This window comes from Alligator sinensis, unplaced genomic scaffold, assembly GCF_000455745.1.
Source record: "Alligator sinensis unplaced genomic scaffold, ASM45574v1 scaffold462_1, whole genome shotgun sequence".
NCBI lineage: Eukaryota > Metazoa > Chordata > Crocodylia > Alligatoridae > Alligator > Alligator sinensis.
In genome coordinates, this window is record NW_005842741.1 from 496,895 (window position 1) to 514,317 (window position 17,423).

Sequence of the window (17,423 nt, forward strand, 5' to 3'; positions counted from 1 at the left end):
TTTCTGGTGCTGGTTATGTTTGTTGTTAAAATTCTTTGTCCCTCCTGTATCTAAAAATGGCACTGATATCCTTATATATCACACTTGGGTATCTCAGTATCACCCAAGGGGGGTGGGAGAAAAATTTGTACTTGCAGATCTCCCGTACGGTGGCTCAAGCTGGAAATAAAAGTGACTGCTGGATATGCTCTCACAGCCCAGCGCACCTACAACAAGGAATCCCAATGATCGGAGTACCAATATCCCTCCGGCAATGGGGAACAATAAACGGCGGCTTCGTTAGACACTACTCGTTAGCTGCCCATCGGTCCGCTCCTAAAGAATGGAGGGCCGCCCCTGCTAACTGGATAATCTCCCCAAGAGTAGAGGCGCCTTTCTGTTACAGATCCAACAACACCGGAGCTTATAATAAAGCCACACCTGTAGGACACTACCCTCATTGCCTAACTACTCTAGATTATAGCCCCAATAGCACCAGTGGAATCCTGTTGGGTAATGTACCCTCTCTCAATTGTACAGGATTCATGGTCTACAACTTTTCTAAGGAACCTCATGTTGCTCTCATTGCAAACAGATCGGAATTTTACATTGACTCCAATTTTACTTCTTGTAATATATCTCGGTCCAGCAGGATAACAGCTGAACGTGGTCCGTCCTATACGATGCATATTAATCGAAAGTGCCGGATATGGCACAACACCTGTCGAGATTTGAGTACCCTTTCTGCCCCAGGCCTTTACTGGCTCTGCGGAAACAGGGCTCATAAAATCTTGCCCTGGAATTGGGTGGGGGCATGCACTCTTGGACGTGTTATTCCTGGTTTTGAAATGCATAGTGCAATATATCTGGAACAAGTAAAAAATTTCAACCATCACATGAAAAGGGCGGTTAACCCCTTAGCTACCAGAAACACAGGGTTCCATCAATTTGTGAGAACCTTCATACCGTGGCTTGGAGTAAGAGAATTGGAACTAGCCATAATTAACATTTCAGCCACAATGGAAGCTATGGGAAATGCCACTGCGGATGCAATTCAGGCTCTGCAAGAAGAGATCTCCCAGATCTCACAAGTAACTATACAACACCGCGTAGCCCTAGATTACCTATTGGTATCCCAGGGAGGAGTATGTGCCTTAGTAAACTCCACCTGTTGTGTCTATGTCAATCAGGACATGCGAATTGAAACTGACATTCGTAAAATCCGAAATCAGTTAAGGGTCTTACATCAAGTGGCCTCAGAGAATACTGACTGGGGTCTAAAGGAAATGTGGTCTTGGCTAACCTCCTGGCTCCCAGATTTCGGGGCCCTTGGCAAGAAAATCCTGTATGGACTATTGTTTGTCTTGATAGTTCTGATAATGTTTTATGTCTTAGTGCAACTGATCCTCTGCTGCGTGAAAGCCAGCAGGAGAAGCTTTAGCAAGGCAAGAAAACCCACAGCAGAGTCTAGAATAATGGTATTACAAAAGTGTGAGCAGATTAAAAGAAAACATGAAAGGCTACATGATAAAATAGAGGGGCTCATGAGAATAAAAATTTAAGGGTAAAGTGAGACTAAATAGTCTCAAAGGGGGGGGAACTGTGGAATCAGAAAAAATATATGCCTTAAACTTTGACTATTTTAGTTATAAGATGACATAACCGCTTTGTGGAGAATTGCTGGCTCTATATAGTAGAACAGATAAGAGAAAGTGTTTGTTCTTTATAACTCCTCTGCAACTGCTTCGCTCACCGCGGCCTTGAAGATAGCAAAAAGTATGTACAACTCTGATTTGCAGGTGCAAGAAGGAGGTTTGTGAACTAACCTCGCCTCCCCCATTAGTTCCCATCCTGATTACAGCAAAGAAATAATGAAGTAATATTATAGCCGCTTTTCATGCTAATTTCACTATATGATCACGTGAGTTGTAAGCAACTGTTAAAAAGTATATAAGCCTCCTGATTTTGCTCTTGGGGGGGGACCCCTTCCAAGTGCTTGGGAAATCCATGTCACTTTGGAATCCCCCCTACAGCTGTAGTTTCTTTTAAATAAAAGCTTCTGCTGACCTGACCCAAAAATATGCTGCGTGTGTTTCCACAACAGTACTGTAGAGGAACTAAATGCAATGATGCTTCTCCTGACTGTTGCAGAATTAATCTGATTCTTGCAGCAGAGGAATGATGGCAGCTCTGAAGTCAGTGGAAAAAACAGTAAGCAAAACTCTGCTTCATTTACAAGTGTCATGCAGATAAACAGGAATAACGTAGACCTGAGAAGTATGGACTGTAATCCAGCAGAGTGCTTATGTACATGCTGGACCAGGACCAATCATAAAAAAAAAAAAATCACCAGTGACTTATTTTTAAAGCTAAACTCTTATACTATTACTCATGTTGAATACCACTACTTCACTAGTGGCCTATTGATATCAGGGTGCATCTACATGTTCATTAATGTGCGGTAATTACTGTGCATTTAGTTTAGTACTTGCTTAATGAAGTACTAAGTGCACAGTAAATACAGTTACTGTGCAGTAGCACCAACACATGGTTTTTTAATGACACTTACTGTGCAGTAGCTTAATACTACTGCACAGTAGCATATTAGCATAGTTTTTGCCTGGCACATTACTGTGCAGTGTTATTAGGCTACTGTGCGTTAAGCGTTTCGTGTAGACGTGCCCTCAGTGGCATACTCCTGGAGTAAGATACTATTTATTGTACTCAGGGTGTCCTGCTCTGGCCCTCGTTTTATAACAACTCATATCCCAGACCCTGAATTTGGTCCAATTTCAGACAAATCCTCAAACTGTCAATGTTTTCTCAAAAGCATTGGGTGTTAACCAACTTAATTCACATTTATTCTTTGCTTTTACTGAGCTTCTCAAAGACATTTTTGAACACTAATTAATTAAGCCTCACAATACTCCTGGAGACAGGTATGGAGTCTCCTCTTACAAATGGATAAACATAGGTAGAAATAAATATACACAGGTCCCTTTCAGTAAAACACCTGCTTAACGCTAAGTACAATCAGCATGATCCTCAGTTCAGCATATAAGCAAATGTTAGTCCTCTTCCTATCAACAGAAGTAAAGCACATGAGTATTTTGTAAGCACATGCTTAATTTCTTTGCTGAATTGCAGGTCACAGATAGTTAGAGGGGCAGAAATAGACTACAGGCGGTCCAAAGTGCTGTGCACTAACTAACAGGCTATCTTATTCCTCTACAGTTTGGGGAGGAATTTTTTTGCCATTAGTTGGCCTACAGGCTTCCATATGCATAAACTCTTCCATACCCCCTGCTAAGGATATCAGTGAGGTTCTGGCCACCTATGGTCATGTTGGCATATGACTTCCTCATAAGCAAACCTATGAAAAATTGCAGTGCACACCTCCACCGAGTGTTCTCTTATTGTTATTGCTGGAAAGCATGTTTATCTTGATGTGACACTTCATTCCTGGTAAAATGTTTGGATAGTATAATTGTTTCCAACATATTGTTCTGACAATCAAGATGAGATACCACTTGGTCATAGACCCTCTTATACCATTATAAATGCTATAGGATCTCCCAAAGTGAGGTCCATGGGTAACTTATGGCCAGTGAAGTATTTGCATGCAGCCTGGAAAGAAACTTTTGCAATGGCATAGGTCCTTGACAGATTCAACTGATTGAGGCTGTAGTAATTGTCTGTTCATTAGTAAATGAAACCTTTGTAACAGCCTTGTATTTACCTTAATTTTAACCTTGCATATGTAAGGCATATTCTGTTAAATCTGTTCATGGAAGTATTGCATCATAGATTCATTTTGTTATATGGCCCCCAGCATGATGTCATGATCACTATACAGGCATCCCGCATCTTACGCGGGGGTTACGTTCTAAAGGCGAAAATCACGTATAATGAAATTGCACATTACCGTGCTAATGGTGACTGCCTCTGCCTCCAAAACCTCCTGCCGCCGCCGTGGAGCTGCGCTTAGAGCTGTGCAGCCGGCGGCAGCGGCGCAGCGCGGGGTGGTGGTGGGGATGGCTGCGTGCCGCCCGGCCACCACCACGCCTGGCAGCTGGCCACACAGCTCTGGGCACGGCTCCCTGACGGCGGGCGGGGGGTTTTGGGACGGGGGCCGGGAGGTTTTGGAGGCAGAGGCAGTCACTGCTGGCAGCATGGTGGTGGCTGGGCCTCCAGGTAAGCAGCAGTGCCGCGTGCAGACTCAAGCCCCACCCCACCACGTATAGTTGAATTCACGCAAGTTAAATGCGCATAAGATGCGGGATGCCTGTACAGCCTTCCATGAACAAAATTTGGGAACTCCTAACCCTAATTTTGATCTCTCAGTTTTCTTAAGTCATAAACAAAGAAACAGAGATTGTTTCTCCACCTTTGATGTTTGCCTATTTCCCACTGACCATATCTTATCTGTTGGGGAAAAAGGATATTTCCAATAGCATCCATTAGAAACCTGTACATATAGCAGTTAACATTGCCCACAATTTTTTCCAAACTGGATAGTTAATTTAGAAATTAGTTTAGATTATTATTTCAACTATATATTATTGGGTACTTGTCAACAGTTTAATCTAATACATTTAGATTTTTAAAGCCAGAAAGAACCACTAGATTGTCTAGTCCAGATGTTCTCAAACTGTGGTCTGTGGACCACCACTGGTCCGTGAGCTCCATTCTGGTGGTCCGCAGAAAGGTTGTGGAACAATCAAGAATATCTGTACTTGTAAGGTAAGACTACTGATCTTAAAATATGAGTTGTGTGCTTTGATTTGTAGAACAAAAAAAAAAGTTTAAGTGGTCTGCCCAGACCCCTAGCAATTTTCAAGTGGTCTGCAAAAAGAGAAGTTTGAGAACCCCTGGTCTAGTCTGATATTGTATGTCTCATAGGCCAGAAACTTTATTCATTCACTCCTATATATTTTAAATAATTATTTGTGGTTCCATAGTACCTTCTAAAAGTTTATTTGTTTGGCTTAAGCATATCTTCCAGAAAGGCATCCAGACATATGAACATTACAAGAAATAGAGAATTCGCTATATCCATTGGTAATTTATTTCCCCTATATCTTAGTGTTCAACTGTGACTGGCTGCTGGACAGACCTAACCATGTGAGGTCAATGAATGCTGCATGTACTCAGAATTTGGCTCTTTATTTGTTCTTTAATTTAAAAAGTGTGGACAAGACAGATTAGATCTCACATTTGTGTAATTTGTTTGGGCAGGCAAATGGGGTGTGTAAATAGCAACTGTTATTGGTCATTGATACTAAGAATAGATTATTTGAACCCAGTAGTTACTGTGGTCAGCATTGTTCTCTTTTGAAGATTATTTATTCAGGAATATGCTTATGATGCAATATATATTAATATATTCCCCTTTGCTTTTTGGGATGGAGCATGTATTCCCTGAAATCCTAAGGAAAAGTTACTGTGTATTCCTAGAAAGGGAACGCTTATCATTAATCTATTAAAGAAGCCATTGTAAATAGAAAATAGACTATGGGTGCATCTACACGTCGCTATGGTAATGTTGTTACTGCGCTATGATTTAGTACTTCCAAAAGGAAATACTAAATCGTGGAGCAGTAAGAGCCCGTACTGTGCCGTACGTGTCCCAGGGAAGTGGTCCTCGCCCCTACCTTGGGCAAATTCAAGAGGAGGTTGGACAATCACCTGTCTGGGGTCTTGTGAACTCAGCATTCATTCCTGCCTGTGGCAGGGGGTCAGGCTAGATGATCTGTTCAGGTCCCTCCTGACCCTAGCTGCTATGAAACTATGAAACATGCAACGCATGGTTATTTTTAGAAGCTACTTTGCTGTAGCAGTGTGCTATACCAGGGGAGTGTGTTGCTATGGTGAAGTAGCTGCCGCATCACGGTTCTTGCCCACGGACACTACATTGCTGTAGTGCATTGCTATGGTGCCATAGTGTCACATGTAGATGTGCCCTATGAGAAGTATCTGAAGGTGGCTTTTTACCAAATCATCATAATTGTCCTGATTTCTTCTTTTCAGATGATTGGAGCCAAAGAAAACAATCAGCGAAACAACATCATTGCTAAGCCCAAGTACCACTGAGTGATGTGTATGCAGGTGTGTACCACAGCACAAGGAAAAAATACAAAGGAGTAGAAAAGTGATTAACAATTGCAAATTTATTTGATGGAACAGTATACTCTAGACAAGTGAGTCACTTACAATAGACAAGGGGCTAGATCCTATTCTACCTATTAGGTGCCTAAGTGGTTTTAGGCACCTAAGTACAATCCTATTCCATCCTATTTTGTCCTTGAAAAACTATTAACGTAATGTAGGGTTTCTTTTTCTTCCTTGCTGCTTTTTGTTATTTATTAGTGTGCTAGCTAAGATGATGCCATAATTTAAAAGTAGATGGATTAGCGGTTTTTCAAAAGCTCAAGCAGGGTGGAATAGGATCACATTTAGGTGTCTTAGTGAATTTATCACTTAATAAGTGGAATAGGTTTCAGCCCAAATAGTCTATAGTTTATTTTCCTTGTATAAATCAAGTCTGATTATGGGCTGAGCAGTCGCCCCGTTAACTTCATGCTCCATGGAAATCTGAAAGAAATTAGCTCACGTTAACATTATAGTCTGTGTTCTGCTCTTGAGCTGTAATGTTAAAAGAAATTCAATTATGTTATGTGGACCATCAAACTATAAATGAACTGGCACAAACTTCTAGCCATTCAAATAATAATGGAAACAAATCTGAAAGATTAGGATAAATATTCTAAGTGTAGTATGCTGATCCGAACCAGCGAAGTCAGCACTCATATACAAATCCCTCTTCCCTACATAATTCTTTCTTTCATCACCATGATCTACCTCCATTTCATAGGCTTCCTTCTCAAGTGTTGGGGTGCAGAGTGTTTACCTTATACCCCATTCAGTTAACCCCTTTCAAGATGCACTGTTCGGTGGAAGGAGGCCAATATATTTTATAAATTATATTTCAGTCCTAGCGCTTAGCTTGGATTACAAAAAGACCTGGTTGGCTCTATGCACAGGTCTGAATTTCACCCAGAATATTTAAATTATGCTCATAAGTTGACTATAGTTAAACCTTGTTTAGGTGCAGTCCATTCCCCTTGTTTCTATTGTTCAGTTGGTCAGTTTTTGTTTTTAAGTTCAGCTTGCAAACTATTATAAAAATGAATAGTCCTGGGACAGATTTTGGGAACATTAGGAACCCACAGATGAGGGGTTCACATACAAACAGGAGCGGTCTTGCTTTTATTCAGCACTTTATTATGCACCACACTGTATGAATCAGGTTCTCTTTTGCACAAGTCTCTTTTCCTCCTTAAAAAGGTTAACAGTGAAGACCCATTTTTGTCTCCACAACCATCACTAGACACAGAGTAAATTATTCTGATATTGCAAGGAGAAAAGGAACAATGTCTGCATTTAGAAAAATATGGGGGAGATGTGACAGATACATGCCTTCCTTTCAAGATGATTATCTACTATGTTTTTCACCAGTACCATGCAATTATCATTATTATGATGTATATACTCCAACACTGAGCCGGTCATGCAAAGCTGTTTTAAAACCTCTGTTGTCATTTACACATCCACACCTATTGTTTATTACTATAGTTCATCTAACATTAGGTTCTAATCCTGATGTCAAAGGAATGCAGAGATCCACACCAGCTCATTCTAATATGTTTGAGTGGCTTTAGATTGTAAATATATTAAAGTAATATTTTGTTGTATTAGTGTTTAATTAGTAATTTGTTCTTCCTTGAATAAATCTATTGAGTGCCAGATTACATGAGGTAGAAAATGAAGTTACATAGGTGAAGCACCTAACATGCTTTTTGGGTTCTGTGCAAATATTTCCAAGTGTGGAATAGGAAAACAAAAGGATTTTTTTTATACATTGCTAACCTTTCTTTAAAGACCATGACAACTCATTCATGATGAACCCTTTAAAGAAACAGATCAAACCTCATTGGTTGTCTATATCCACAATGTGGACTGCAAGCTGGGTCCCTGTAGGCTGCCCAGTACTTGTGTAGAGCAACTGGCAATGCCCAGGCCTAGGTTTGTAACAAGACATAAATAAGTCCTCCTGTCTCAAAGACTTTTATATTTGTTGATTAAATTGATTAAACATTTTAAACATCACCTTCTGGATGGCCTACATTCCACCATCTTCAATAGTTCTTCCATTTCGAGGCTGAAAATATAATATTTAAATAATCATACTGAAGTACAGATGTCAGACAAAACGCATTGAAATGTGTCTCTCCTAGTACATTTAGGATGGTTGAGAAATCTTACAATTTTGTCTCAAATGGATGTGTTGAGTGAAGATGGCGTTTTTAAATAGTGTGGATGAGGTGCTTTGCCTCAGTCTTGGATATGTTTGCTGAGCTTCTGCACCTAGAGCTAAAAGCCTGGCTGACTGAATTCTCATTCAGCATCTTGGCCCTAGTTTAACCAGATAAACAGGCATATGCCTAGCTCTAAGCATATGGGTAGTTTGATTGAAATTACTCGGGATGCTGGTATATTTTTAAAACACGTGTTTAAATACCCTGCTGAATCAGGCCCCCTTTTTAACTAAATTTCCTTGTTGTGTTGATGGAGGCTTGTGAAAACCAGTTTTCCCATTTCTACATAACACTGCATTAATTCAGTCTAGGTAACAATAGCATCAGCAATATATTCACTTTGGACAAAGAAGCAACAGTCCAATGAGAAAGAAATGAGCTAGAGATTATTTTCATCATTTCCAATTTTGCTTCTGGTATTTCATTCTCTTGTGCATTATACTATCACCCACTGGGCATGCTGTCTGAACCGTTCGAATGGTGTTCTTATATTTGTCTAATGAATTATTAGTGCTACCACTTTAAACAGAGTTGAGGGTGGAAACCTCTAGGTAGAACAGCTCTGGGAGCACCATTTGGAAAATCAGCCAATGTACCAGAATGTCCATTACTGCCCAGAATCTCACTGTCCTTTCTGGTTCTTTGGTCTAATCACAAGGATGTATGAGGGTATGGACATACATACCATTTGGAATCATTTTTAAAAGGGAAAGCTTTCAAAAGGGCAGCAGCTGGCACCACTAATTGTTATGTGTGGACATGCCAGAAATTATACTAATATAGCAAAACCATTTCAACTTTCATAAAACTTTGATAAATCTGTATGCCTGGCTTGTTCACATGTAACAGCTACTGCCCTTTTGAAACAGCTCCGTATGTACATGTGTCCGTACCCTGCACTTTCTAAGAGATGACTGCGTGGCTATAGAATGAGGGCCACAAGAATTTCTAATGAAAATAGCTCTATATTCTTTCATACAGATAGTACAGAACTGAATAAGAGACAGGAAAAGAAAGTGAAAAATAAGTTACCCTGAAAAGAAAAAAGGGTCGTCCCATGGTACCAGGACTATCCTGTAAAATAAAACACAGACCATTAACACAATATTGGAAACGATAGTTTCATGGATATACTGATAAGTCTCAGCATCATTTTGTCAATGCATCAGTAATTCAGGAACCTTTTCAACAGCATGCAAATAGCTACATGCCAATAGTCTTTGATGCCCATTCTGCTGAAGTACTGATTAAATATTAATACCAAGACGGCATTGTCAAGAACTATCCACTTTGTGTGATGTAAATATATTTAGTTCTGGTATTTTAATATGGTGCTGCAAGGGTTTAGAAAAAGTGAAGGTAGCTTTAGAAGTGACAGATAATATTCTAGAAGCAAAGTGAGTTACTTTAGTACAACTATAGTCTTGACCATTTAAAAAATCCCCCACTTGTTTCTTATGTTAGCGTACCTTCTTTGTAAACTCTGCAGTAGCAATTTGTTCCTGCAAGGTGACAGTACATATTAGTTTTAATGAATCCTTCCATTCATGAGGTTTATTTTGATTTCTCATAATAATCCTCCAGTGCTGATGAATCAGGTTGCTCCAATTCATTTTATTGGAAGAGAGAGTATTAAGCACAAACACAGATAGGAATTGTACTAGCAAATCAAAGTTGATGCATTTAAGTATTGTTAACAACTGTTATGCAAACTGCATGCTGCTTTCACTTTGATTCAAAATTACACCATCATGCTCTTGAGGACAATGCAGTACTCGAATTGAGGAAAACATTGGGAACACCATTCACCCAGTTGCAAAGCAATGATTTGTTAAAATATGGCTACTCCCCACCTTTCATATTTCCATCAGTTTTTAATCTGGTCATAGCTGCTGCACCTGATTTCTGCTCATGCTGCACTTGTTCTTTAGGAGATTATTCATTTTGGGCTGAATTCTGCATCACCGAAGTCACTGGAAGTTGCACCACTGACTTCAGGGGGAGTAAGAAAAATCCCTGTTAGTCAGGGCCTGAATCTGCAATCTGTCGGGGGCAGGAGGACTGATCAGATTGCGAAACTGGGGCTGGAATGGGAAGAGCCAGTGCATTCTCATCAGCAGAGGTGAATGGAAGCAGCAACTACACCGCTGAATGGGTGCAGTTATCATGGGGAGGTTTTAAAGATGGGTAAGTAAAATGTAGATGAGAGTAAGGATCAGAAAGTGGGAGAAGAGAGGACATGGCACAGGGAAAAGACAGAAAGAGAAAGAGTAAAGGAGAGGAACTGACATTTATATAAAACCTGAGGAGAAGGAAAGACAATTAGAGCACAGGGCATAAGGCAAAGGGATTTCCCCTTGTTAACTGTTCTCAATTCGAGTATTAAGACAATGATTTACAATCGACATGCACTGTTGGTGCCATACAATACTATGGAAGAAACAAGTGCATACTGGATCAAGGAATCTTTTCGTTCTTCCCTCTGAGAGCTTTGGAGCAAGGCGCATTAAAGGATGCAGAAGGGAAGACTACAATAAAAAAATATTGTGAACACTAGGTTTGTAATAAAATGATCACTGAACATGAAACATTCAAACACTCTGGCTCAGTGGTCTAGCTAGCCTAGGGCTCCCAAGAGCTCAACTAATATTTTTTTATATATGTGAAATTATTCTGGAGAGGAACCAAGGCAAAATATGAGCATTTTAGCAGCTCTTTGTCATTTTATTAGGTGGAATTTTTAAAGGAGTCTATTGCGGTTATGGAACTAAGTTCAGCTAATCCTCAGTGAAGTTTGAGTGTATAACTCCATTAAGATCCTTTGAATATGCCAGCTGTAAGATATATGCAAAACAGTTCTACTTAGTTCTTTAAGAAATATTCCACAACTCAGGTGGAATTTTAGCCCTGTGACTTCAGTGAGAGTGGTTCATTGCCTTTACTGGGGTCTGGATTTTATCCCTTTCATTAAAACACACTCTTAATGTTTTAAGCTAATTTTGATCTAAATTAGATTAAGTCCCCCCCAAAATAAAGTCCTAGGACTATGTAAGGATATCCAGCTCCACCTGAAATCAAAAGGATGTGTGCCAGTTTCTACTATAGCTAAATTTAGCGTATTGTGTCCATGGTGTTGAGAAAAAATCCTAAGCTTTCGGGTGAGCTGAAGAAAGGGATATTCATATCATAAATAGGTGTGTACAAGGCTTGTTCCACCTTTGGACCTAATCTTGTATTCTAACCTTTCTTAAAGCATCCAATACGGTCCTGAAATACTAGAGACCCTGATACAAACTGCTACATGAAAAAATACTATATTAAATTATCTTTCAACCTGAAACAGTGATGATTACCTAGCATGAACCACCATTGACTTCTGCAGGACAATAGTTTTACCAGCGCTATCCAGATGATTTTGGAAGGCTTCTAATGAGCGATCTGCAGGTTATGCTAATGTCACTTTAAATATATTTACTAGATAAGCAGAACCCAAGGGTTGTTTTTTTTCCTTCTTTCTTATTTTCAATAGAAAACAGTGTAAGCATTATGCTTTTTAGTAATTAAATAATAGTATCAAAATTATGATAATATTAAGAAATTGGCAAGCAATCAAGAAATTGGCAAGAAGATGGCTAGGGGATCTCATCAGAGCACTCCCTGTAATTAAAGACATTACCCATGATCTGAGACATATTGTCCAAAACAAACTTCATGGTAACATCTTGCCCTTTTCTAGCCAAAGTCAATCATATATAAAAAGGTCCAAATGATTCTGGGACTTCTGTAGGTAGGTTTCTTGAATAACAAGAATTATACAGTTATATCAGGTGAGAAGTAGCTCTAAGCCTACTACTGACATTGGTTGCCGATGGTTTGAATTAAGGGAAGTCACAATGTCATAGCCATGAACCTTAAGCATAGAAACAGCCCCACTAAAAATCAGTGGAGCAGTTCATAAATGTTTATTTTGGTCATGGAAATAATGTATCTTGCTGTTCCACAGCCTAGTGAGTACCTTGTTAACACATTTAAGTCTGTGCTACACAAAAGTGATGATGATGTTAAAATACTAACCCCATTTTTAAGTGGATATGCTGAATCTTGAGCTCTTGAGTAGTGAAATAAAAACTGCATAAAAAGAGCAATTTTAGTAAATAGCTTTACAGAATCCAAGAGTGAATGTTATATACAAATTACTACCAGGAAGCAATACTTACTCTTTTATATATTTCCTTGCTATTTTCCTAGTAAAGATAATGATGATGATACAGTGTTTAACTCTATTTGGCTGGAGAGAAGTGTTGAGAAATTTTTTTCAAGTAAAAAAAAATCATTAGATCTTACCTCAGCTATCTGCATGCTATTAAATATGGAGTTACAAAGATCCATAATAGAACTGGAGATCTAAAAGACAAATAATATTTTAACACACATTGATATTTGTGGCCGGGTGGATTTGACTTAAATCAAATAGATTAAAATCATGATTTAAATCAGTAGTCAGGAAGCCTCAATTTAATCATTGTTTTCTACAAAAAGTGCATTATTGTTGTTTGATATAACCTTTGTTCAAGGCTACAGAAATAGGCTTCAGGATAGCCAGCATACGTTCTACATTTCTCTTTAGCTCAATGTTGAGAACTTTGGCTATGACAATTCCATCTATTTTGTCATGATTTTGTTCACAAGTTGACATCAGATTAAGTTCTCAATATATCATTCAAAACAGTCAACTACGGAGTTCCATTGCACACCTTGTGGGAGAGTTAGTTTGGTTCCTCCTGCTTTCTTCAGAGCAGCTGCTGCAAGGTTATTACGGAAGTATTTTGCAATTTCAACAAGATTCTGCTCAAAATGTTTCTTTTGTTTCTACTGCCTCTTCCTCCTTGCATTTGTCTCCAGACTCTTCCTTCTTGCCCAGATCTACACCACCCCCAACAATCCTTTATTCATTTAATTTCTTGAAATGTTGCACTTTTAGAGAGAGGTAAGGACTTGACTCTGTGTACACATAATTTGCAGAGAGACAATAGGGCTGATGCATACTCAGTCTCAGGTCTGTTATCTCTCATCTCCATATACTTCTGTTAACAAGGATATCTCGAGACACAAATCCACAGTTTGAGAACTGAAACTAAGCGTCACAGAGATGCTTAATGGGATCTTCTAGACTAAGCACTAAGTCCCATTGGGTAGAGTGGTTTTATTTAATCTTTATTAATTTATAGAGAAGCCTCTGGGAACCCCATAAGATTGGGCCCCTAATATATTCCATGGCCTGTTGTGACCCATTTATAAAACTTTTCTAAAAAAGTTACATGAATATATTGTCTCAAATAGTATATAATTAGAAGTTATAATCCCTATTCCATGATGATATCTTTGAGCTTTGACATATCTTAAATTAAAACTATTTTATATAGGTTTATTTTTGTAAAAAGATTAACAAAAAATAAAAAAATACAATTTTTTAATTTAAAAAATGTGTTGATTTTTATCCATCCTGATTCATGGTATGTTTTTGCATATGACTGTAGAGGCAACACCTGATTTGTCTTTCATTTTAATAAATGATTCTCTTGAAGCCCATAGCATTACAATTAAGGTCAGACAGTGGGACTATGAATACTGGAGCTGTTGTCAGATACAACTAATGTATTTTATCAGGTGAAAGGTGATAGAATGTTGTTAATATTATCAACCAAGCCACAGACTGCCCACAAAACAAGCAGAATCACATTGGAGATATTTAAAATGGAAAGAGGCTTAAAGAGCCATTGACAAGAAGAATTCAATCTATACTCCATTTCATCTATTATTGCTCTTCCATGTTGTCAGAGGTTGTTCACAGTGGTGCAGACCTAAGCTCCACTGAAGTGGATGGGAGTCATTTAATTAATCTCAAGTTATTTTGAATTGGGCTCCCCCGGTGCCCTGTTTATACTATACCTGATCAGGAACAATTTACTTGTAGAACAAGTTAGAAAACCTCTAGCTCAGTCATGATCAGAGACAACAACTATTTTGGAGTTTAAGGGGAGTTTTTGAAGTCTGTTGAAGCCAGTAGAAAAATTTGCTACACATTTGAATCAAGTTGTTCACCACCTTTGTTGCCTGCAGGCTCTGGACCAGATGAACCATTTAGAGAGGAGACAGCAGTTTTACTGAACAATGCAGGCAGCCCAGGGAAAAGGCCCTGGCAGTAGGTTGCTTAACAGATCTATTGTTATCAGTATAGCAACACTGAGAATAAGAGGATGAAGTTATATAGGCAAGGAAAATAGAACAGAAGGCAGCAGAAGCATTGAGCAACACCTCAGAGGAGACTTAAAGAGGCATTTATACTCTCACAGAATCATAGAAAATCAGGACTCGAAGGGGCATCCAGGGGTCATCTTGTGTAACACCCTGTTCATGGGAGGATCATTCCTACCCACACTATCCCATACAAGTTATTGACTAATCTGTCCCTCAAAACTACACAATCCACCCTGTCAGACAACTCTAAGGCATATTGTCCAAAGACCCCAAAGCACTTTAACCTGCCACAGATAAAGCAGAGGGGAGAAGGGTGGGGAAGCTATCTGTACCCCACCACTGCCAGGACTGTTAAAATGCATAATATATAAAGTACATAAAAGAATGTGGGCCAACGTATTAGAAAGCCCATTTACCTGGGGTTGATTGAGCTCTGTCCATTGACTGAAACACAGTGCCAGTTGCTTAAAAATAAACAAAATAAGTTAGCATGTGCTTACGCGTTTGCCATTGTGTTTCACGTGGAGATGTTTCTCCCAGTCCAGCGGTTCTCAAGCAGGGTGCCCCAGCCCCACGGGGTGCCACGAGACGATAGAATTATAGAATATGAGGGTTGGAAGGGACCTCAGGAAATTATCTGGCATAGGCGACTGGTAGGGGGTGCATGGTGGTGCACATGCCCCCCCTAATGGGGCCGGTGCCCCCCCTGATGGCCAACACTGATGCTGTTGGTAGGGCTCGTGCCCCCCCTGACAGGGCCACTGCTGTCAGCAGCTTCTGCGGGTGCCCCCCAGATTCAGGAGGCACCAGTCATTCATGTTATCTGGTTCAACCTCCTGCTCAAAGCAGGACCATGCCCAGAATCTCATCCCCACCAAGACTTTGGCTATCCAGGTCTTAAAAACCTCTAAGGACAGATATTACATAACCTCTCTGGGTAGCCTGTTCCAGTGCTTTGCTGCTCTCCTAATAAATCCTAATTAGCAATCTTAATGCCATTAGACTGGCTGCTCTGGCCCTTCCCAGGAGAAGCAATCTCACAAGTTCAATTTCACATTAAAGTCAAGGGGGCTATACCTCTGAATCAAATTGTTCCCCTTCTCACCTTGCCTTCAGGCTCTGGACCAGACGAACCCTTCAGAGGACAGGGGAAAGGGGCATGCAACAGTAGGATGGCTGGAGGTGCCAGCCCCTAATGCACAAGTCCCCAGGGGAAACTCAAGAGACTTCCCTAGGATAATCCACAGTGCTCAAATGATTTTGCCCGGAGCTCAGTGCAACAGGAGACGGGCTCTAGTGTTTTTGTCTATAGTCAAAAAAGGAGTGGAAGCCCAGAGCTGACATTTCCAAACAGGGCTCTAAGCAGGCAGGTCTATAGATGCACAGACCTTATTTATAGATAGATTGATCTAGATCTATCCTTATAGACTATATATATGTGGAGAGATCTAGATCTATTCATATAAACTTTATATATGTGGACAGATCTAGATCTATCCTTATAGACTAAATATATGTGGAGAGAGCTAGATCTATCCATATAAACTTTATATATATGGATGGATCTAGATCTATCCATATAGACTTTAGATAGATAGATAGATAGATAGATAGATAGATAGATAGATAGATATGTTGCTCATCCTTTGGAAATGAAGATGACTGCATTCAGTGGGGGAGAAGAGAGAAAGGAAGTGGGAAAGAAAAAGGGAGGGAGAAAAGAGGGAGAAAGAGAGGAAAAAGGAGAAAAAAGAGAGAGGAAAGAGAGAAAAGGGGGGTGGAGGCTAAGTCTTGTGGGTACGCAGGTGATTTATAAGCCCAATCTTTGCCCTGAACAATCTTCAGATATATCTATATAGCCCTTAGATAGATAGATAGATCTAGATCTATCCATCCATATACACCTTATATATAGAGATATATCTAGATCTATCCATATAGACTATATATAAAGCTATCTACATAGAACTTACAGATATATAGAGATCTATCTAGACCTTATATAGAGAATTTATACATGTCTATATAGATGTAGATCTATATAGATCTACCTATTTATTAAAATATCTATAGACCATTTATATCCATATAAAAATATACAGACCTATCTGTCCTTCTAGACTTTTGATCTATAGACCTATCTATGCACCTGTCTCCAGCCCCTTTCTAGGCATAGCTAGAGACACAGACACGGCTATAAGGGAGCGGAGATGTAGTTAGCAGGGAGCCGGGCGGGCCGGGCACGGCTCCTTCCTACCTGGCTGTCGGGCAGGTCCGAGGCGTGGCGGTGGCGGGCGCCAGGCTGCGGCAAGCCTGCGAGAGAGAGCAGAAGCGCTGAGCGCGGGGAGGGCGCGGGGAGGGGGCGAGGCGGGCGGCGCTTACCTGAGGCGCGCGGCGCGGCGCACAGGCAGCAGGCGGCGAGGAGCCAGCGCAGCGCGGGCGGGCGGCGGGGCGGGGGCATGTCCCGGCCGGGGCAGAGAGCTGGGCAGCGGGCGCGTGTGCCAGGCCGGCGCCGGGCAAGGCATCTTTATGTGGCGCGGGGCGGGGGCAGCGCCGAGCCCACCCTCTGCCCGGCGGGAGGGACACCACGGCCCTGCCTGCTCCAGGTCCCTGACCCTGCCTCTTGAACCGACGTGGGGAGGGAGTCTCTTACATGAGGCTGAGGGAACTGGGCTTATTAGGCACATCGATCCCTGCCCATTATGCCCAGGTGTGCTTGGGCAGGTGCAGATGTGCATTTCCGTCTTGAAATGCACTTTTAATATACATTTAAAGATGCATATCACTTAGCCTATTTTAATGCACTGA

The 17,423-nt window shown here is 40.5% G+C and overlaps 1 protein-coding gene across 1 annotated transcript; it reads right to left on the minus strand.

Annotated features, from left to right (window-relative positions):
- Positions 1 to 6,207: 6,207 nt before the first annotated feature.
- Positions 6,208 to 16,886, minus strand: NMS (neuromedin S). The gene is made up of 9 exons (XM_025216440.1): positions 16,873 to 16,886; positions 15,032 to 15,079; positions 12,702 to 12,761; positions 12,575 to 12,601; positions 12,432 to 12,485; positions 9,827 to 9,859; positions 9,390 to 9,431; positions 8,150 to 8,200; positions 6,208 to 6,573 (listed from the first exon to the last, which is right to left on the minus strand). The coding sequence occupies exons 3-8, from the start codon at positions 12,744 to 12,746 to the stop codon at positions 8,162 to 8,164; spliced, it is 240 nt and encodes a 79-aa protein (XP_025072225.1). The 5' UTR covers positions 12,747 to 12,761; positions 15,032 to 15,079; positions 16,873 to 16,886; the 3' UTR covers positions 6,208 to 6,573; positions 8,150 to 8,161.
- Between the last annotated feature and the right edge of the window lie 537 nt (positions 16,887 to 17,423).

Bases quoted from the DNA above. Each gene is read 5' to 3' on its own strand.
- NMS (XM_025216440.1), bottom strand. From the start codon at position 12,746: ATGGATCTTTGTAACTCCATATTTAATAGCATGCAGATAGCTGAG. The intron at 9,860-12,431 runs GTTAGTATTTTA...GTCACCTTGCAG, and splicing joins CATATCCACTTAAAAATGGG to GAACAAATTGCTACTGCAGA. The intron at 8,201-9,389 runs GTAACTTATTTT...TTATATTTTCAG, and splicing joins GACCCTTTTTTCTTTTCAGG to CCTCGAAATGGAAGAACTAT.